This window comes from Rutilus rutilus, assembly GCF_951802725.1.
Source record: "Rutilus rutilus genome assembly, chromosome: 14".
NCBI lineage: Eukaryota > Metazoa > Chordata > Actinopteri > Cypriniformes > Leuciscidae > Rutilus > Rutilus rutilus.
In genome coordinates, this window is record NC_140219.1 from 951798 (window position 1) to 975400 (window position 23603).

General features: G+C 38.1%; 1 protein-coding gene and 1 long non-coding RNA gene across 3 annotated transcripts in view; one reads left to right on the plus strand and one right to left on the minus strand.

Moving 5' to 3' along the window:
• The window catches only part of LOC311304264 (natterin-3-like), a 45111-nt gene extending 25917 nt beyond the window's left edge, over positions 1-19194 (plus strand). The window contains exons 1-3 of one of the 2 annotated variants that reach the window (XM_084431192.1): positions 16246-16402; positions 17857-17967; positions 18121-19194. In XM_084431192.1, coding sequence (XP_084287318.1) covers positions 17874-17967; positions 18121-19136 — 1110 coding nt within the window. In that variant the 5' untranslated portion in view covers positions 16246-16402; positions 17857-17873 and the 3' untranslated portion in view covers positions 19137-19194. Of the gene's footprint in view, positions 1-16245; positions 16403-17856; positions 17968-18120 lie in introns of those variants that run through there. The other variant, XM_084431193.1, reaches the window with a different exon arrangement.
• Positions 19195-22030: 2836 nt separating this feature from the next.
• Positions 22031-22803, minus strand: LOC311304328. Its single transcript, XR_014629908.1, has 2 exons — positions 22561-22803; positions 22031-22364 (listed from the first exon to the last, which is right to left on the minus strand). It is a non-coding gene; the product is annotated as an uncharacterized lncRNA (long non-coding RNA).
• Positions 22804-23603: the final 800 nt, after the last annotated feature.

A 23603-nucleotide genomic window follows, 5' to 3' on the forward strand; every position in this document is an offset into this window, starting at 1 on the left:
CACATATTAATGGAATAAAGATGGGAAAGGTTGAAGCTCTGGTTAGTTTGTATGCTGATGACCTATTAATATATCTCTCTGATCCAGCCAAATCAGTTCCCTATTTGCTTGATTATATTAATGCGTTTGGTAAAATCTCTGGGTATACTATCAACTGGTCCAAAAGTGAGTTCATGTCACTTGCTAAAAACACTAGTTCCAGCCAGGTTGACTCTTTGCCTTTCAAAACAGTCGAAGACCACTTTACATATCTTGGCATAGTGGTACCAAAGAATCCCAAACAAATATTTAAATTAAACTTTTTGGCTAAGATTGACAAGTTAAAAGATAATATTGAGAGATGGAGGCTCCTTCCGCTTTCTATGATTGGCAAAATTAATGCAATTAAAATGGTCACTTTACCACAGTTCCTCTACCTTTTTCAAAACGTCCCTACTTATATACCTATATCTTTTTTCAAGCTTTTAGATTCAGTTATCATACCGTTTGTTTGGGCTTACAAAACTCCTCGAATAGCAAAAGCGCACTTACAGAAACCCACGCAGATGGGAGGCCTAGGGCTCCCAGTGTTTAAATATTACTATTGGGCAGCAAATGCCAGGGCTCTATCTTACTGGCAGAAGGGTATCCCTAATGAAACTTTCTCTGCGGCTGATCCTTTATGGCTTAGGATAGAGACATTTTCTTTTACAATATCGTGTCTCCCAGTTTTACTTTTTTCAAAAGTTTCTCCCTCATCAAAACTAATTGGTACCAATTTAATAATTAAAAATTCAATTCGTATTTTAAACCAGATAAGGAAACATCTTAAATTACCTGACGTCTCCGTTTTTACACCCATCGCTAACAATCATATGTTTAAACCCTCTCAGCTAGATAGTGGTTTTGTTGAATGGAAAAGAAAAGGTCTGATGTCTATTGGTGATCTTTATATAGATGGTAAATTTGCTTCTTTTAACCAATTGCAATCTGTATTTAATCTTCCAAGGTCTGACTTCTTTCGATATTTACAAGTAAGACATTATGTTCAAACAATTATTCCACAATTTATCGACAAACCAGAGATTAGTACATTTGAGCGAACTTTTTGGTTTAATCCAAGCTCTAGGCATCTGGTTTCACGATATGTTAATTCTTTCCAACTACCTGTGAACACCAAGCATATCAAAGAAGCCTGGAGTAGGGATTTTGATGAGGAAGTATCGGATGATACCTGGAATGACAGCCTTAGTAGGATCCATGATTGCTCAATAAATGTAAGACACAGATTGATTCAGTTTAAAGTAATCCATAGATTGCATTATTCTAAAACGAGATTGAGTAGAATCTACAATTCCATTTCTCCAGTGTGCGACAGATGTAAAACAGAGGAGGGCTCATTGTCTCACATGTTTTGGTTTTGTCACAAACTGTTTAATTTTTGGACTGCTATATTTGATTTTTTTTCAAAAGTTTTTCAAAAGGAGGTTAAACCAGACCATGGTCTCGCAATTCTTGGATCCTCTGAGACATTGAATACTCTTCCAAAATCTCAGCAACAACCTTTATTGTTGGGCATGACTCTTGCAAAAAAAAATAATACTTGTAAACTGGAAATCTTCAGACTCTCCATCATTTAAAGCTTGGATAAGCGAATTGTTTCACGTCATACAACTAGAGAGGATACGTTCCCTGGAGTCCAAATCTCATCGCCATTTTCAAACTGTATGGCAGCCCTTCGTGAATTTCCTCAAGTCTGAATAGTGTATAATTATTGTTCTCACTGTAATGATACATCTATGAGTAAGTCTCCTTGGTTTTGTTTATCTAACCCCCTTATTTATTTATTTATCTTTTTTTTTTTTTTTTTTTTTTTCTTATTGGTGTATTGTTTGTTTTTCTGGTATTCTTTAATTTGTATAACATGTAAAAAATTGTAAATAAAATTAAAAAAAAATAAAATAATAATAAGCATTTGAATTTCCATGCTTACAATATTTAGATCACAGAAGACTTCTCCGTGATCAGTTCAGCTCAGTCTTTTGTACAACAGAGACTTATGGCAGACGAGCTTCTTAATTTCAATTATATATATATTTTTTTTTATTAAATACAGGTTAACTAGTTTACTGTACATCAAAGGTACTAATATATAAAATAAAAGTAAATCAAAACCAAATAATTTACAAGCTTTAACTGCAGGAGGCGCAATGGCAAGGCATCTAACACCGGAGAGGCACGTGTCATTCTAGTCCTTTTAAAGTCCTTTAACTGTTTCACATGTTCAGAAGTCTCTCCTCCTGGAAACTCCCTCTGCAAACATTCAGTCTTGTCCAGCCAATCGGTCAAGCCCAAAGTCTTGAACTGTCCTTATTTCTGGAAAGCCCCTCAGGTCTTCCGCATATAAAGCTCTTCGCCTCTTCGTCCTCCTCCTTCTGGACCTTATAAAGCTCTTCGCCTCTTCGTCCTCCTCCTTCTGGACCTTTTCTTCATCGCTGGATCTCCTGGATCTCGTCCGCAACACATAGACGGTAATGACTGCATTTCTCTCCTTTCTTTAGCAAAGCTCTTTCTAATACATGTTCAATTCCTCTCTACTCTGCTGTAATAAATAAATGCTTACAACATTCAGTGTGGTATATTTTTCTATATAAACCATTTTCTCAATAAATGACCTTTATACATCACCAACTGCAGTGTCTCTTCTTTATAAACCACTTTCTCAATAAATGTTTTTACAAACAACAGTTGTGGTGTCTTTTCTTAATAAACCATATTCGTAATAAAGAACTTTAAAATAACAGTTTCAGTGTCTTTCTTAATGACAATTTCTTAATAAACGTGTTTATAAAAACAAGTCTCAGTGTCTTTTCTAATGAACCAGATTCAAGGGTTTCTTATAAAAACTCTTTACAGTGTTTTTCTTAACAATAAGGTTTCTTATACAAAGTTACAATTATACTTAATACCCTATTATAAGCCTATACATATGAGGCATTAATCATAACAGAATAAATGACATGTTTACTTACAGTTTTTACGATTGCTATGACAGATTTTCCAAAACTCTTAACACAGTTAGCACTACATCCGTCTGTGTAAGCTATACTATTAACACAATTCTTGTTGCTTTAACACAAAATGCATACAATTAACACAAATTTAAAATGCTTGAACTTCTTTTACACACAAGCTCAAACAAGAACAAAACAATGGATTTTTACTGCCAAATTTACCAATGCTTTAACACTGTATGAACAGATAACACCATGTTCTGAACCTAACCTTACAGTAAAGTCAAGGTAAACCGCTGCTTATATAGTGAACTGAAACACAAATATATCACCTGTATTTTAGTCTATTCTTACTGAGAAACAGCTGATTGAATTATGCAAATAGATAATTAGAAGATGACTCTTTTTTTTCTTTTTTATTCTTCTGGTGCTTTTTCTGTTCGTATATTTTGTATTTTCACATAATACTGTAAATATTGCTATATTGCAGCTATATTGCACATTTTTGTTATCTTGCAGTAATGTCCTTTTGCAAATAAAGTCTTTATTGCAGCAATCCTGTCTCTGTCTTCATTTTTTCATTACAAAAACAAAGACAGAGACAGAATTGCTGCAATAAAGACTTTATTTGCAAAAGGTTAACCGTACATTCTGAGACGGGTCTTTGTTTATTGAATTTCTGCAGCAAAAGACCTAAACCCAACAAACATGTAGAGAGGCTTCAAAAGACACTGCAGTGCAAAACACAATCTATGATCAATACAGTATACTGTGTGTTGTATAAGGGCAGACCTGACATAAAATACAGTTTTTTTCGATTGCTAAACGACAGTGGGCGCAACTGGAGTCACATGTGCAAAACTCTAACTCCAGTCTGCACAGCAGCAGTTCATGTGGACCAAACTCTAGTTCGTTTTTCATTGCTTGAACACAGTTTTCAAAACTCTACACACTTATCACATGACTTTAACCACAACCTGCACAACACTGTGGATTTACAGCACTTTGTTCAAATGCTAACACACTGCTGTCAAAACTGTGAACCACACATTCAAAACAGAATAGAGTTCAGCCTTGTGCCTTTCAAACACTGCTGATTGCAGTTTCAGCTGAAAGGCTCCCATACACAAAATAATATATTTGAAATATATTTTTGGAATATATGCAAATATTCGAAATTGGCCTAATACAGTAAATATATTTTAGTTAAATATATGTAAATATATGTAAATATATTTCACACTTACTGTAACATCATATATTTTTGTTATATTTCATAATATATTTCAAATGATAAATATAAGTGACCAACAATGCAAATATATTTCAATGTATTTGGAATATATGCCACATATATTTTTTACACTTTACTGTAAAATATATTTCAAATTATTTTTTTTCTGTATGGGTGGAGGTGGAAAGTGTTTGGTCACCACCCACATGACCAAAGGTCTCTTTTGGAAGCCATGCGTGCCGGATGTGAGGACACGAGTCCAGAGGACTGCCAGGGATGGATAAGGCACTCCAGAAGGAACGTGTGTGTGACATCCGACTACTTTCCAAGAAGGGGCGCAACTGATTTACAAATATCGCGATAAATATGTATAGGAATTGAGGCAGTAGCCAATGACAGCACTAGGAGTAAAAGCTGCAGGATTGTGTACGAGTATACACATATGTACGAGTATCATACGAATTTGACAACTTGTTAAATCCTGTGAATTATTAAGACTTTCAGTCTATGTTTGTACTGATTGGGCTATGGGTTTTGTGAGAAAAGTTTTAAGAAACAACAAATGTTTGATTTAGGGTTAAAACCAACACATACATACCATTGTGAATATTTGCCTTTGCAGCTGTCCGTCTCCTCCGTTTACTTCTCCTCCAACAATAATGGGCTGACTGAGTCCGAAAGGCCCTTTTGGTCTTTTCAGCTGGAAAAAGAGAAAAGAAAATAGCATTATGTATAATATATAGGATTATTTAAAGGAAAAAGTACTGATATACCTTACAAATATTGGATGTTACATTATAAAGCCTTACAAGCATGGCAAGTGTTGTGGTTAATATGCATTTACAACAAATATCACTTTAAAACTATCAATCAATACTGAGGTAAAAGCATGGTAAGTTTTGTGATAACTGACCTTTACTAAACCAATCACAGTAAAACTATGGTTACTGTGGTAAAAGCATGGTAAGTGTCGTGGTTACTGTGCATTTACAATAAGTACCACATTAAAACTACAAATAGTGTGGTAAAAGCATGGCAAGTTTTGTGATTACTGTCTTTTTACTACACTTATCACAGTAAAACTAATGTTACTGTGGTAAAAGCATGGTAAGTGTTGTTTTTACTGTGCTTCTACTACAAATACAACTTTGGAACTAATTGTAGTATTTTTAATCTGATATGAATATCTAGGCCTATTGCACGTCACGTGACAGGCAGTGTTTAATCACCCTGTTTTGAATTAGAAAGCAATGAAACACAAAGTCTCCGTGGAGATGGCAGATATAATGGCAGATTAATATCGACAAACAGAAAATACATTATATCACACATTATTAGGACAGCGTATTTAGGTATTTACTTACCAACATCTGACACACGTGAACTGATGCCAAATATCGCGATGTGTTCGGAACGAGACTTCTTCAGCGCGATTTCCTACTGATAAAATATAATTTTAAAAATATCAATAAACAGCAAAGCAATCCAGCTTCCCTGGCAATAAGACCGAAATAATAACATTATACATAAAAATACATATGATGTGAATAAATACACATCTTCTCGATAAATGATAGAAGAAATTATAAAATAGCTTTCTGCACCAAATGTGCAGAAATCTATATTTTTATAATTTCTTCTATCATTTATCGTCATAAGAAATGGCCACCTTACAAATCTAAAGTTTCTAAACACAACTTATTGTCCTGACTCAACAGTTTTTAATCAAACCTCCGATAAAAATACGTTATCCAGCTTCTTAAAGCAGTGTCCTACCAAGAAAACGCTAAAACTGCAATTACTTGCAAGCGTCTTAGAGCGTTGTTAAACTCACCTTTTAATGTCGTTTTGCCTGCAGTTGAGGGTTGATTTGGGCAAACTCACCTCTGAATGCCGTTTACCTGCAGTTGAGTGTTGTTAAATTCACCGCTGCATTGTTAAACTCACCGCTGAATGATCACGTGCGTTGTTAAACTCACCGCTGAACGCGCTAAACCTTTGCGGGGACTTTGATATCAGATTGCGAGGGGTTTTAAACATCAAAAACCAGTTGGAGGGCCAGATAAAAAATATCTGGGTGCCGCCATTTGACTCGCCCTGGCATAGATAATATTTTGTAGCCCAATGAGAAAAAAGGGAGTAAATAATTTAAACAAAATGAACAGCATTAGCTGCTACGTGCAGGGGCGCAGATAGGATTTTTTAACTGGGGGGGGGGGACCAAGCTGTCAGCAAATGATTTAAACTCAATTCGTTATTTTGTGTAATTTGGGCTTTAACTAGTGTTCAAGTAGTTACTTTGCGTAATTTGGGCTAATGATTTGCATTAAAAAGCCATTGGGGGATTCTTATTTGAAATCATGAAATCATGGATAAACAACAATGAACAAAGGTAAACAAAGCCAAAGGCCTACCTGATCACCACTAGCAATGCATGATCAGACTGTTATTTGACTATATGCCAATCACCCACCAAAACTTCATGTCTTCAGCAAAGTATGTTTTATTTAAACATTTGCTTATGTCAGCATACAAAGTCTATCATTATGAACAAAAAAGCAAAGAACCTATGTGCAAAAAATAATAATAAAATAAAATAACATATTTACATAAATAAAAATAAGTAAGTATGCGGAGTATGAGAAATTCAGTCTATTGCAGCCAAACAAATTTACTCAATGAAGGACCCAAAAACATCTCTCCTCCTTTCATTACCCTGAACATACTGCTGGGCAATTTCTTGTCTGTCCAGTCTGTCAAGCCTCTCTTGGTGAATATGGCACACAGCAATGCCATTGAGTCTTTTTTGAGTCATGGTTGATCGCAACCAAGTTTTCAACCTGCGTAACCCACTAAAACTGCGCTCTGCCTCAGCAGATGATATGGGCACCACCATCAACAATCTTACTAATGTCTCTACCTGATCAAATAGGCCCCTGACTTCAGGGGGCATTTCTCTCAAAACATGCACAGCATCTGCAGTTGTGCTGACCTTGTACTTGTTTTTAAACATGGCTAATTGGACTTTCAAGTCTTCCTCGTTCAGTTCAGGATATAATTTCCAAACTGCTGCATTATTTGTAATGGGAGTCAGGAGTGAGTTTTCCAGTTCTTTTAAAGTTTGAATGCCTGGTTGCAGGAACTTCTCAGTAGTTTGTGCATCTACTGTGTCAAGGACATGGTAGAACTCTACTCTGTAAAAATCCACAGCTGATCCAGGTGTGTACGCAGGAGCCTGCCCAGAATATCTCTTAGGGGGCCTATGTGTGCGTGGTGGAACAATGGTCTCTAGAGACAGATTGTCACAAATGTCTCCTGCCTCCTTAAAGACTGCCTCAAAGTGTTCAGTGTTTCTTTTGGATTTCAAGCTTTCTTGGACAAGAGAGACTGCAGAGAGCATGCCCTCCACTGTCTGAGTGTTTTTCTGGAGAGATGCATTTAGAACCTCTAGTTCACTGATCACATCTAAAGCAAGCAGAAGTCCCAGTACAACATTACCCTGTTGCAGTCGAACACGTAAGCCCTCTGCCCGGCTTGCAGATCCAGAATTACTTGCAGCCATCTCATCCAGTGCATTTAGTACCATCCCATATTGGCTGAGAACAGCACGGATAGCAGGTGAGCGTACAGTCCACCTAGTGGGACATAAAGGCCTGATGGACAGGGCTGGCCCTTCCCCTTCAGCTGCAACAATGGCTTTAAACTTGTCTTTCAGCTTACCAGACTGCCCAAAAAATGTGCCAAGTTAATGTATCCAGTCAAGTGCATTTCGCACGACACTGGAGGCTGAGCAAGCCTGTTGTGTAATTAAATTAACACAGTGTGCTCCACAATGTATATATGGCGCTAGTGGCTGTGCTCGCTGAATAACAGCCTGGGCACCTGAGTACTTTCCAGATATATTTGAAGCCCCATCATATGCTTGACCTCTGAGGCCAGATATTGGCAAATTCAGTCTCAACAGAACGTCCAAAATGATTCTGGCAAGGTTTTCACCTGTTGTAGAAGTTGTTTCATACAACCCTATAAGGGTCATTCTACGGAAATGTCCATTTTTCTGTCCCTAGCCTTTACAGAAATATTACACTTGAAAAACACTTTAGGTTTACAATCTTTTTATATTTTAAAATGAAAAAATATGCTATTTGAACAATTACACCTTCTTGAGCCATCAATGTGGCAATATTTGATTTTTATTAATTAGAATTCCAAGCACCACAGAAGTGCCCGTCCCCACAGTCATGTACAGAGGAGAAATGCTTTATTTTGAGGTCAAAAACAGTGTTTTCTTCCATTTAAAATACAACAATGTGTCCATAACTATCAAATATATGATGTAAATTACATTAAAAAACAAAATGCTAAATAAATATTATAAAATATATAATGAAAGTAGTGGTCCCCTGGAGGTGTGTCACTGGTGTTTCCGTTTAACAAAAAAGCTCTTATTTTGAAATAACAATCACACTGATGACATCCCTCGACTTCCTTCTTCCAATTTCCTGGAGATCTATGAAGAGAAGAACATGGTAAGTCCACTGTCTCTTTTCAATTATCAGAAATTTTCTCATTTATCTCATGATTTCATATGAAGCTTTTAGTTGAAGTCACTGGTATGACCTCTTTTATTGTTTGGGCATTGTAAAAAACTAGAATACAAATGGATTAAACTACTTAATTTAGTGAGTATACCATGATTGACAACATGTGGTTTGATCAAGCGGGAAGGAAGTCGACCGGAAGTTGAAGTCGGCCGGGTGCCGCCATCTTGAGCAGAACTTCACTTGCGTTAGCAATCCCATTGACTTCCATTCATTTTGGCGTCACTTTGACAGCGAATAACTTTACATCTGAAGCGTTTGAAGACTCCATTTGTCCATTTTTTATTTTCTAAAGAAACACGACAATGTATAAAATGCTCCATTACCTTGTAGCTTATGTTATGGCCCCGTAGAAGCAGTTTTTGTAAAAGTAGGCTAACGATTGCGTCATAACCAAGCGACTCTTTGTCGCACATTAGAGAGATTACCGTATGGACAGGAGGAGAAGCTCGCTGGCAATCGGGGGGACGTCGAGGCAAAATGACAATATAATTAATCAGAATACATAGCAAAAGTTGCTCCTGCTCCTAGCTCATGGACAGCTCCTACTCACACTCTCTGTCTCTGCAAGATTCGGAAGGGAATGATTCAGATTTCTCTCGGCACAGCTACTAGAAGACAGACGGGTTGCTCACGTGGTCCGTGTAACGCTTTGCTCGGTTTGAGTCTGCGCGTCAGGAAAGGAAGTGCTAAGAAATCGCTAAAAATGGGCTTCACTTGTCTCAATTGAGTTCCAATGGGGTCGCTGTGTCCATTTCTTTTACTGTCTATGGGTTTGATACCTTGCAGCAGCCATTTTGTAAAATGCAGTTTTCATGAAAACTGTCACTGGTGTCACCTTCCTTATGGGTAACACCAGTGAAGATCAGTAACACCAGTGACTCCCTTTTATAGATAAACTTTGTTCAAAGCTATTCATTTAGTTATTTTGCATAAAATAGCACTAAAATTGTGATTCTAACTTTTCTTTGTCATTGTTAATCCTTCTTTTGGTCAGGTATTTCTAAATTGAGGGTATGGCTAAACTGAGCACAGCTGAGAAACAGCGACTATACAGAAAGCGTAGGGATGCTGATCCTGAACGCAGAGCAGAGTATTTGCAGAAAAGGAAACAGAGCTATGTCCGTGACATTGACACACAAAAAAGAAAGAGAATAAGTGATTTGAGTGAAAGGGAGAAGAGATATGAGCGAAAGGCATGGAGGGTCCGTCAGCAAAGATGCAGGCAAAGAGTCAGAGCAGGAGCATTGACCCCCCCATCATCACCAGATAGATCACCCAACGTTTCAAGGTACAAACTGAACTGTTACAAATACAGAAATAAATGGTGAAACAGTTATAAAAGTGCATAGCATACAGTACCTCCACATACACACTCACACTCACTCACTCACAAACTCTCTCTCTCACACACTCTCACACACACTCATACTCTCTCTCACTCACACACACACACACTCTCTCTCTCTCTCACACTCACACACACACACACACACACTCACTCTCTCTCTCTCACTCTCACACACATACACACTCTCTCACACACACACACACACACACACACACTCTCTCTCTCACTCACACACACACACACTCTCACTCTCTCTATCTCTCACACACACACACTCAAGCTAGGGTTAAATGAGTGAGAACTTTTTTTCAAGAAAATATTTTGCTTTACAGACAACTACAACAAGGGAGGAGACAACGTAGGAGAGATGCACAAAGGAAACAACGGGAAATAGAGAAACTGAAAGACGAGATCATCGGTTGGAAAAGAAGATATGAAAAGGTGAAGAAACGTAACATACGACTGCAGCGTGCAAATCTTGACAGCCCAGAAGTTAAAACACAAACAGTTCTTCAAGGTCAGCGAGTCAACACCCATGTCAGAAAAACCCTGAAATATCACTTTGCTGTTTTGGGAGCACTGAAACACAAATACAAAAGTTTTAGAGACACAAAGTCAAAACAAAGTCTTGCACAGCTGGTATCAGAGAAGGTGATCAAAAAATATAAATGCAAGACATATTGCAAGAAGGTCATCGGTTGTGATTCTCGAATCATCAGAAAAACAAAGCAAGTTCAAGAAACTGGCATACGGAAGGAGACTGTAAAATCTGTCAGACAATTTTTTCTCAGGGATGACGTCAGCAGACTGACTACAGGGAGGAAGAACACACTTACTCTCAAGAAGATTAAGAGACAGAGGAGGCTACTGTCTGATTCCTTGCTCAACCTCCACAAGAAATATGTATCTGAGCACCAACAAATTTCTTATGCTTTCTTCTGCCGTCAGAGACCATTTTGGGTGGTTCCACCAAATGAGAGAGACATGCCAATGTAAGACACATGAAAACTTGCAGTTCATGGCTGACAAATTATACAAGCTTGGCATTTCAGACTCCAGAAACTTAGAGGAAATGTCCGACAGCACTGTCTGCAGTAGCTCCAAGACATGTGCGTATGGTGATTGTTTGGACTGCAAATTGTCAACCTATCCCTTAAACAGGTCTTCAAGTAGGGTGGTGACTCTGAGCCAATGGTGCCAGGAGAAGGTGAACATCTCACTGCAAAGTGGAGAGACAAGAGTGAGTACAATCACGGTCAAAAAAGATACCCCAATACAGGAGGACGAGCTTGTGGCACAATTCCAGGACCGACTCTTTAAATTCAGGAGACACATTTTTAATATTCGCTGGCAGTACAGCCAGTACAGGAATCTCAGAGAGAGCCTTACTGCCAAAGACTGCCTTATCCACATTGATTTCAGCGAGAACTATTCTTGTAAATACTCCAATGAAATCCAGTCAGTCCACTTTGGGGGGTCACATCAGCAGGCGACCCTCCACACTGGAGTGCTTTATCTGGCAAACCAGGCCCCCTTGCCCTTCTGCACCATCTCCTCCAGTAGAAGGCATGACCCACCAGCTATATGGGCTCATTTGGATCCTATTCTTAATTTCCTGAAAAAGGACCACACTGATGTCCAAAACCTTCATTTTTTTAGTGATGGCCCTGCCACCCAATACAAAAACCGCTTAAACTTTTACATTATATCCACGGAGCCACACCAGAGGGGTTTCTCGACTGTGACATGGAACTTCTTTGAGGCAAGTCACGGGAAGGGTTCACCAGATGGAGTGGGGGCTGCACTGAAGAGAACAGCTGACGCATTAGTTCGTCAAGGTAAAGATATTCCTGATGCACAGAGCTTTTTCCAGCTGCTGAATGACACAAGCAAGGTGAAACTCTACTATGTGAGTGAGAAAGAAGTTGAGAAGAAGGATGAAGGTTTAAAGCAAGTGCCCCTATTCACCATTAAAAGCACCATGAAAATGCATGAGGTCCTTAGCGTTTCTCCTGGCATTCTCAAATACAGGGACATAAGCTGTTTCTGTGGGGCTGCTGAGGGGGTGTTTGAGTGTCCATGCCACAGCCTAGAGGAGGTCACTCTTGTAGCTATGGATGCAATCAACCAAACAGGCAAAGATTTTAGACCCAATGTCATAGAACAGCATCACACTGGGCAGTGGTGTGTCGTGGGATATGATGATGATCCCTACCCTGGCATCATCCTGCAGGTGGAGGAAAACAATGTGCAAGTCAAATGCATGCACCGCAACGGAGTGAACAAGTTTTTCTGGCCAAGCCCCAGAGATGATGTTAACTGGTACGGTGATGACCAGATCATATGCCTGATTCCAGAGCCCATGGCACTAAATAAGCGTTCAGTTCAGATTGATCAGCGGTTCTGGGAGTTCGTTATGGGGCAGCTGGGCAAGTAAAAAAAAAGCAAAAAGGCACCATGAAATGGAAAATGGGGACAGTTCAAAGTTTTCCCCTCTTAGTCATTGTCTAAACTGCATTTGTCCAATTGTGACTATTTTTTATGTCATGGTATTGTACTTACTAGGTAATGTACTTTGTTGTACATTTTAGTTGTTTTCTAATGAAGTTAAAATGTTAATTTAGAATGTTGTCTATGATATTTTTCTAACTCTGATTTCACTTCTTATGAAATGAGTCATTTGTATATGTTATGTATGTCACTGGTGATTTGTTATGTCACTGGTGTTACAGTGTTTTTTTCTTTCACATTAAATAAAATCTGTCATATGTGGCATAATGATCATTTTAAATTCATTGAATTCTGCTGCATTTAAGAGTAAAGCTTTAAAGGATTGTATCATTGCTTGTTTAAAACCTTTTTTTCAAATATTTTCATTGTTATAGCAAATACATGGTTGTGCAATTGAACTAACATCATTCAGTCAAACTTTTAACAAACCTGATTAAAATAAATAAAACATAATCACCGTATTAGTTAGATTATAATTAATTTTCTGTACCTTTGACTGCATGTGCTGAAAAAATAAAAATAAATATTTCATAAACACCTTTAATATCGCTAAAGTAAGGTAACACAAGTGACAAAAAAATGGTGTATGCGGTCTTTAAATACATGCACACAAAAAATAAAAAATCATTAAGCTGTAATTTATGTGTTCTCATAAAGTCAAAGGGTAATCTAATAATGTGGTCTAAGTTTAAATGTTAGAAAAAGAAATCAATTTTAAGAGATCTTGCCATACCAAATGTGGACGTTTCTGTAGAATGACCCATAAAGTATTCGTGCACCAGCAAATCAGTGTCAACATAACGTAGGCACAGCGCCTCCTGCTCAACACCAGAGATATCCCTTGTCCCATCCATAATTATCGAATACTGCAACACTGGAAGGGACCGGATCTCATCTGCAATTGTCCTGATAATTGATGAACTCATCAAATTTATACGCTCATTTTGACAATCCCAAGATGTGTGCACCTCCCTCTTTGCAGATAACCACCTAGTGAATGATTGATCATTTACATTTTACATTTATTCATTTAGCTGACGCTTTTATCCAAAGCGACTTACAATTGCTATATATATATGTCAGAGGTCGCACGCCTCTGGAGCAACTAGGGGTTAAGTGTTTTGCTCAGGGACACATTGGTGTCTCACAGTGGATTCGAACCCGGGTCTCTCACACCAAAGGCAAGTGTCTTATCCATTGCGCCACACCACCCCCTTAGGTTACCTTGATGATGTTCATGCCCCCTAAAGGCCAATCCCTGCCTCGCCAGAAACATCTCACCCCCTATTATTTTTAACAGGCTAGCTCTGTTTTCTGCCTGCTGTGTACTGACTCCACTGCTCAACTGTGCAGTAACTGGCCTGTTTTCATAGGCAGCAGTTGTAACAGCAATGTTGTGACCCTCTGATTTCTCATGCATGGAAAATTTTTCAAGTGCTTTTTTCCAGTTTTTAAATCCAGTACTGACAAAAGCTGGGTCTATACTCTTGGCTTGTGCTGGTTTTCCTGTCTTGAAGTACTTAGAGCAATGAAAACACAGAACACCATCTGTACCCATACTAACATGCAGCCAAGGATACTTCTCATACCATGATTTTTGGAATGTCAGTGTCCGGTCTTTCATCACTTGTTTTTGCAAAACTTTAGGGTCAGATTGATTTGGCTTTGTATATGTCATTATCATGTCAACATCCTCTCCCTCTATGTTGCCTCCTGTCCCTCCTTGTTGTTCTGTCCCTGCTTCTTCTGTCTGTAATTCTACTCTCTCTCCTTCCTCATGCTGTCTTTTTCCACTGTGGCTGCCCTCCTGCAGATCCTCACTTGTCTGACTAGGACCTGCCTTACTGTCATTAGAAATTGCCTGCAGGCCAGGAGGACAACATTTAAAATCTTATAATTTCAGTTAACCCTCTATACCTCTATAGAATTTCACAACAATGTGAAATACAACACATATTCCTGAGAATGAATGGCTTAAACTACTTCAAATGTCCAAGAATAACTCAAAATTTTAAATTTAAGTGTTAATTACAAGTTTGTTGCAATTTATAGATTAGAAATATCTTTCAAATGATGTATGACATATTAAGAAATGTTTTTCATAGCCCATAATTTAAGAATCTATATCCTCCGTTGCTCTGTACAATAACACCTAAATGCATAATTATGATCTCCACATTTTACTGTGTTTGCTAAGTGCAAAAGCCTTCTTGCCATTATGGATACTTACATTGTTTGGTTTTTGAAAAAACGAGGTGATTGTTTTTTGTCTCTTCATTTTCCTTTATGTAGCATTTATAGTCGATTTCAGTTCAGAAAATCACTGACTCAGCTCAGTCATAGATTGTATATGATCACTATGGTTACCGGTTACCCGTTACCGCTCCTACAGGCACGATTGAGGCAGCTACCAGCTCCTCATAGGACCCCGGCGTCACTCAGGGGTCGTAGCACACACACAGAGAGAGAGAGAGAGTGTAAACATCGGTGACATCGTGTGTTTATTGACAACAGAACAGCGTGTAGTGAGAACGTGGACCGTACAAAGTAATGGTGACCGGTGTAGATTATTATTGTGTGTCAGCCCGCGTCTGCCCCGACCCGCGGCTAATGTACATAGCGAAAACACTGGTTAATCCTCTGTTTTACCGATTTTTGTCGCCTTTCGTAGTGATAGTGAGGGCGGGGGACGGATCGGGTCACTAAAAATCTGGGGGGGTCATGTCCCCCCCGTCCCCAGTGCCATCTGCGCACCTGTGAGGGCAGCAACATCGTTCAGGTGTTCGGAGCTGGCGCATCTGTGGGCGCAATATCTGGAGCAGTGCTTCTAGTGGCCCTCTAGTGGCTACTGCAGTAGCATCGTACACTACAGTCAAAGTCTCTTCCACATTGCTAGAGACATTTATCTCCAGCAGTACCTTTAAAAAAGCTATTGAATTTATTAAAGAACAAAAATACAAAAAGTACAGAATTACAAAAAGTAATGTTTTGTCCGTTACAATACTGTATGGGGCATCGCCAAATAAATCTGACCAGAAGTTTTTTCTACTTATTAGAAAATAAGGACTTTTTAGGCCTAGGTCGATAAATGGCATATATCTGCAAAATGCTGCAGTAAATTTGTTTCAGATGAGGTGTGTATGCTGTATGGGACATCCCTTATAAGAGCTGGCCATTTATTTTTTTCTACTTATTAGAAATGAGGTCTTTATGGGCCTCTCAATTAGAATAATGTGACCTTTTTTTTTTTTTCAAAAAGCTGCAGTAAAATGGTTTAATATGAGTTTTGTAGACTTTATGGGACATCCCTTATAAAAACAGATCATTCATTTTTTGTGGAGTGTTTTTAGTTTACCGCAGTTTACCGCAGTGAGTTACTGATTTTACAGGAAACTCACTCAGACGGATGTGTTTCCCGTTCAACAACATAACGTTTGGCTCAAGATACAGATTTTTTGAGTCCACGTCATACAAACCATATTTGGCTCACGATACTTTCGGTAAACACACCCCTGAATAGTTGTGGTTCCCGTATTAGATCTAGCTCTATAAAACATCCCAACAAAGTTTTGCACAGCACAGACATCCTCCAACTCTCAGAGATATCCAGAGGACATCGAGACACAAACTTGTGCTTGTGAGTTGTTAAGAAGTGGTTGCTGTTCTCAGGCTGCTGGCGTCTGACTGATTACTTCTCTGATACAGTAGACACGTAAGTACATTGTTCATAGATTTATTCACCATTAATAACATTTAATGTATAACATGAATGATAGAAAAGCAACAAAACCTCAGTTTGCGATTGTTTGTTTCATGATCTCAGTGAGAGTACTGAAGTCTGCCCTGATATATCTGCTCTGCCCACACTCTCAGGGTTTATTAGATGAACTTTTAGGACTTCAGCTGGATTTTCTTAAACGTCAAACATCACCGTATATTCTGTATTTCCACCGTTGCTGATTTGAATATTTTTTTGACTACTTGTTTATTCTCCTGTCTACTTGATCTCTTTATCTTGCTTCAAGTTCTTATCTGTATTTCTAACTAGTTAACTTTTCCTAATTAGATAATTAACCCCTTAAGCCCTGAAAGCATTTTTTTTTCTTTCTGAGTGACACACATAAAAGTAAAGACTCATAACTCCAAAACTATAGCAAGAGTCAAAAAATTAGTATTGTTTGATAGAACACGTTTCAAACTGCTGATAAAAGACTATATATATATATATATATATATATATATATATATATATATATATATATATATATAAATATAACCAAGATAGCTTTTTTGTTCAGTCCTTGACACTCCCTAATGGACTTTTTTTTTTTATTGTTCCGCCATGAGCAATATCATGTGATCAACGAACACAATGGATTATGTTGGCTCTTTCTAATCCTGAGAATCTGCTGTAAATAAAGATTCGATTTTTCACAATTTATGCATGTTTCATGGAGTTATGATTGAAAACGTCACATCCATGGTCCATCTAAATTCTTGATTGTATGTAAAAATATGTGTCAAAATAAGATTTGTCACCAAAAATCATTCCATTTGCTGAAACACAGAGAAAGTTATGGCCAAATTAAGACTCAAAAATACCCCATAGTGGATGAAAACATCCCCAACAGCACATAAGGGTTAATGTTATATAAAAACGATATGACTTACCATTCATAATCAGGATGCAGCAGCAGCTTCTGTGTTGACTGTCTGTCACTGGACTGTTAAAATTTGAACTGTCGCTGCGGAAACCGTAGGTTATTTAACCCAACAGTCGGGTTATTTCTAGAAATTACCCAATGATTTTAAAAATGACCCAATAATTTTGGAAAATAACCCAACATATTGACCCAATATGTGTAACCCAACGGTTGGGTTAAACAAATAACCCAATGTTTTGTCCTGACCTTTACCTAAATCCTGAATTTTATGTCATAGTTTAGGGTGAGAAACCACAAACCACTTGCCACACTAAAGTGCTCTCTTCCTTCTTTTGATATATTGCATGTTCAGATATTCATAGAACAAAATATGGGGGCCGTGAAACTCAAAAATGCTGGCTGTGGCTGGTAAATTAAAAAAAAAAAAAGAAAGAGAAAGAATTAATATCAATGTAATGTCCACCAGTCTCCTCTTCTTGTGATGTTTGGTGATATTCCACAGATCCTGAGCTGAAGCTGATGATGGGTTTCAGCGTGGTCTTCATCTTTGCTCTGCTACAGATCTGCACACTGTGTGATGGGGGGAACTCAGAGGATCTTTCTAACATCACTGGTGTGTTCACCTTCAGTTCTTGTGTTATACATTATGCAGAACTCCTAAACTAAACTATAATCCATGTGTGAAGATTTACTTATTTAAAAATATTGTAAATAACATAAGTCATGAGTCTTTGGTTAGTGTATTTCTGTTGGATTTGTCTTGCAGACTCTTCTAACCATCCTCATCACCGTCATCCTCGTCAACTTTTCAACCGTGGATCAGCTGAGAAAGAGGAGGAACCTCGCGTTTTCAACCATTACTTGGAGTTGGTTGTATCAAAAGATCCACCTGAAGATGCAGTTCAAGTTACTCATAACAACGATGATTATTACATTCTTCAAATTAGGATATATGATAATGTTACGGTAAAAGCACTTAAAAGTTCAGAAATGAACCAAAGTACTAATGAGGAGGAACGTACATTTCTAGTGAATAAAGACAACTTTGAAATTTTAGAGTGGAAAAAGTGGGCAGATGTAAAGAGTGGCCAGATTCCATTTCACCCAATAATCATTTTTGAAGGTCACTACATTACTAAAGATAACAATGGTATCAGTTTGATGACCATAGGCAGTTTAATAAAAAGTTCTAAAGTTCTCACTGTAAACTATGACATAAAAGGTCAGGATTTTCAAATTGATAATTGTGAAGACAAAAAAAAGGTAAAGGCAGACAAGATAGAAGTGATAAAATGGTTCACAGCTGAAAACAAGAACTGCAAGCCAGCCAAACATGTGGTGAAGTTTGATCAAGGCAGCGACATATCAAGAGCTTTCCTAAAGAGCCGTACGCATACGGTTGGAGGAGCGGTGGAGGCATCGGCCTCTGTTAAGTTTGGTTCAGTAGAAATAGGTGGAAAAGTTTCTGGGAAATATGACTATGGTCACTTGAATTCTGAAACAACATCCAATCTTGATAAGGTCCTGCACTCAGTGAGTATGGAGATAGAGATTCCACCCAACCATTCTTGCACTATTGAGATTAAAAGAAAAACCTCTACGGTTGAAGCCCAGTGCTCTGGTCTGCTCTCCCGACAGTACAAGAACGGTGGAGATCGCACAACCTCGGTTACTGGCGTCTATAATCAAGAGGAAGTAGCAGAACTCCTGACATCTATGAATCCCTGCACACCCGTGACAGATGGGACGAAATGTTGTCGTACACAATATGTAAAAAAATAAATGTAAAAAAACAGCTTGCTTTCAAATTAAGAATTTATTAAATTGAATTTTGACATGCTAACAGTGTTTTGTTTTGTTTTTGTTGTTTTTAAAGAAAAAAAGAAGAAAAAAAGAATGAGGGGGAGGGTTGAGATTGACGTCCTGGGTTTATAAAGACCAGGGGCCTCATGAACAAAGACTTGCGTTGAATTCATACTAAAACATTGCATACGGACAAAGCTGTAAATGTGCGTATGCACAAAAAACCCAGATGTATGAATCTCTGCGTACGAAGGATCCCACGCATATTCTCTTTGTACATCCCAATTAACGTAAAATTGGTATCTAAATATGGTAATGAGTCCACTTTGGCAAAAGAAAGCAGTAAGAAAATGGCTAAAGCAAGCGGCAAGAAATGAAACTTTACAGAAGTGAATTGGAGGAGCTACTATCAGAAGTAGAAATGAGAAAAAATATTTTATTTGGAACTTTGTCCTCCAGAATTAATAACAAAAGGAAAAAATATGAGTGGGAGAGTTTGGCTGATGCCGTTAATGCGGTATTATTATTATTATTATTATATTTTATGTTATATTATTATATATTAAATATATTATTAGACATTATATTATATCTATCTATCTATATATATATTGAATTTCGGTGCGAATGTGGGGATTGCGCATAATTTAAACCAGTCCTGCAATTTTAGCTTCTATAGTAGGCTACGAGAAATTCCCGCACAAATATATTCGCTTCATCTCAGAGCAAATGATTAAAAAATAAATTCACAGATGCGAGAAAAAAGATGTCAAACTGTCTTTTATTTTTGAATTTAATTCTTTAATCAGCGCTGGACCGGCATTCTCTGTCTTCCGCTGAGCTCTGGCCGTAGATCATATGTTTTACGCTGTCAATGCAGTGGTCTGCGTTACGCTGATCTTATTCACACTATCGAGTGTAGGTGCAGCATTCTAACATTGAGTCATAATGAGCTGTTTGTGAAGAAATTATCCGCTTCCAAATTATGTCATTTAAATCACGAAATTGAAACATTAAAAAACAATTTGCTCTTTATGGTGTGCGAGTGATAGAGCGCGGCAGCAACGAACCATCAGCTCGCAGCGTAACAACATTGAATGCTCGGCCGAACAGCTGATCATAGCTGTACAGGGCGCCTTATTATTTTTCATTTCATTCATTCATATTAATTCATATTTAATATTTTTTTATTAATATTAGATTATATTTGATATTATTTTATTTTATTTTATATATAGACTAAGGGTTGTATCAATTTGCATATGCTTTTATATGTTCTTACTTAATTGCATCATTTATAGAATATTCCCATGAGGCTTATGTGATAATATATATGTCAATTATTTTATAAATTGCAAATTAATAGCAATGCTTTTCACAGTTAGTGGTGCGATAGACTTGTAGAACAATTCGTTGTGTAATGTTTGCAGCTTCATCAGCAGAAGTCAGCTTCAAGTCTCACACAGGAGTTCGTAGGCCGCCCCACTTACAGTTACACAGATCACAGCAGTTATACCATTTCCAAGGTCTAAGCTACGTCATTGCTTACAGGTTGAATGATTTTCATTGGCTAAGAAATAGATAATTTCCACACATATACAGACTGAAGCATATCTCCATAGATTATGCATCAGACACTCGGACCCTGAAGTCAGACACGTCGTGACCTTCCAGGTCGCAGATTTGGGTTGCTGGGTGCCAGCATGTCCTGAACAACAACTCAGTCAATCTCCAATAATGCCAGTGGTTCCTTAACCTGTAGGCAAGAACACTAACACACACACTGACACACATCTTTTCCAAGGTTGGATTTGGCTAGGCTCTAATGAGTCTTGTCTCAAAACATCAAGATATCAAGTTCTTTCTTTCAAGCTAGGATACTTTAGTCTAAATGGAAAGTAAGGCTTTAAGTGCTTTGTATGTGAGGTGGACTATTTTGAGTTGAGTTGATCCTGTTTTTGACTGGGAGCCAGGGGAGGTTGTAGAGGACAGGGGTGATATGATCGCGGCGGCGGGTGGAGGTGAGAAGGCGGGCGCTGAGTTATTCAAATTTATTTATTAGGATAAACCCCTTGAGATGCACCATCTCGTTTTCAAGGGGGTCCTAAAATACATCACAAAAAAACAATAATCAAATAAACAAAAATACAATTATACATGTCAATATTCAGACAAACAACAAACAAACACACACAGAATAACATATATATATATATATATATATATATATATATATATATATATATATATATATATATATATATATATATATACACACACACACATATATATATACACACACATATATATATACACACACACACACATATATATATATACACATATACATACACACATACATACATATATACATACAACCATACAACCACCAGATGGTCAAACTGGCAGAAATACATTTGATATTGTATGTACGTGGGTCACAAAATAATACAATTAATTTAAGTATAGCATATACACAATGTGTCAGCATCATACATTACAAGAGCAATCACAAGGTAAGAAGACAGGGTATGCTTAAACATCCCAAATGAAGTGATGGATCTAATATCAGAAGGTACTGTAAGTTATTCCAGTCTAAAGTAGCTTTAAACATAACAGCTCTTTTGCCAACTGATTTCTTAGCTCTGGGACAGGGGACAGAAAAGTAAAGCTGAACAGAGTGCCCCAATTGATCATTTGAAGTAATTGGAACAAAATACTCTTTTAAATAAGAAGGGTAATTGAAATGAATACATTTGTTACATTCTAGCTCCCCCAAAAGGAGGGGAGCCTGACAACCCACTGCTCAGGCCCACCGATACCAGCAAAGGAGGTATGGAGTCGCGGCGCGAGAAAAGGACACAAACACCAAATACCGTATAAAAACAAAGCTTTTATTTAACCACGGTAATATTGTAAATAATTAACAATGATAAACAATAAGAATTTCCTGGGAAAAGGGGAGGGCTGGACGAACCAAAACAAAGAAATAAACAAAAAGGACCCCACCCCTAACCTATACTAATCCCCCAAAATAAAATAAAATAAATAAAATTACAATTTCTATCTGGCACACGATCAAGGCGCCCTAAACAAAATTACAGCTGGTGGTCCGCCCAGGTCTAGCTGGTGTTTCTAGACAAAGAAGTATACCTATGGGTGATGTATGTATACCCCGGGGTAGCTCTAAATCTACTCCCCAACTCCCTATAAACAACAGAGAAAAAAAATTATTAATACAAATTATAAAAATTCACAAACAAACAAGTGCTCCGTCCTGCTACTACAAGTTCCAAAAAAGATGAAACACAAGTTAGGTTTACTAACACACAAAAACAATTGAACTATTCTCAAATATTTCAAGCAAAAATGTCAGAAAACCAAACACACACAGGGTACAAACCAAACCAAAAGCAGGAACAGAGAGAGAGAACTGATCCAAAACTGAGCTTTTTAAAGAGCCCAGCCAGCTGCAGCCACTGATGAGTGGGCGGAGTTCCAAGTCCCAATCAGCCGATGAGCCACCAATCAGCTGCCGGAACAGTCACAGAAGCCATCTTACCTGGTAGAAAAACACAAACACACAAACCACAAGCAATACCAGAACAAAATGACTATAAAACGAACCCAGAACTCTGGGGACGTAACACGCCCCCCCAAAAAGGTGTGCAAACCACCTTTTGCACACAATTAGTCCTGGTAAACACGGGACAACGCGTCTGCAACTACGTTGGAAGTTCCTTTAACATGAGTGATACAAACATTGTATCCCTGTAGGATCAGAGCCCACCGCATAAGGCGGCGGTTCTGATTGTACATTCTTTTGAGGAATGTAAGAGGATTATGATCTGTGAATACTCTTACAGGCACAACACTAGAACCGACATATACCTCAAAGAACTGTAAGGCCAACAATAAAGCAAGCGTTTCTTGTTCAATGGTAGAGTACCGTGACTGGCACGGATTGAACTTCCTGGAAAAAAAACTAATTGGCCGATCTACTCCTTCCTCATCTTCCTGTAAAAGGACCGCCCCAGCCCCCACCATACTGGCGTCTACCTCCAGCTTGAAAGGTTTATCAAAGTTAGGAGCTGTTAGCACAGGAGCGCTACAAAGCAGTGCTTTTGCTGACTCGAAAGCAGAGCTGCACTCTGCGGACCATTTAAAAGGTACTTTAGGACTGAGCAAGGTAGTTAGGGGTGCTACTACAGTTGAAAAGTTTTTACAAAAAGTCCGATAGTAACCCACCATTCCAAGAAATCGACGTAACTGATGGCGTGTTTTAGGAGCAGGATAGCTAACAATAGCGTCCACTTTGCTAGCAATGGGACGCACTTGCCCACGACCCACCTGTTTCCCCAGATATGTTACAGTAGCTTTACCAAATTCACATTTAGCCAAGTTAAGTGTTAACGAAGCGTTTTCCAAACGCTGGAACACCAACCT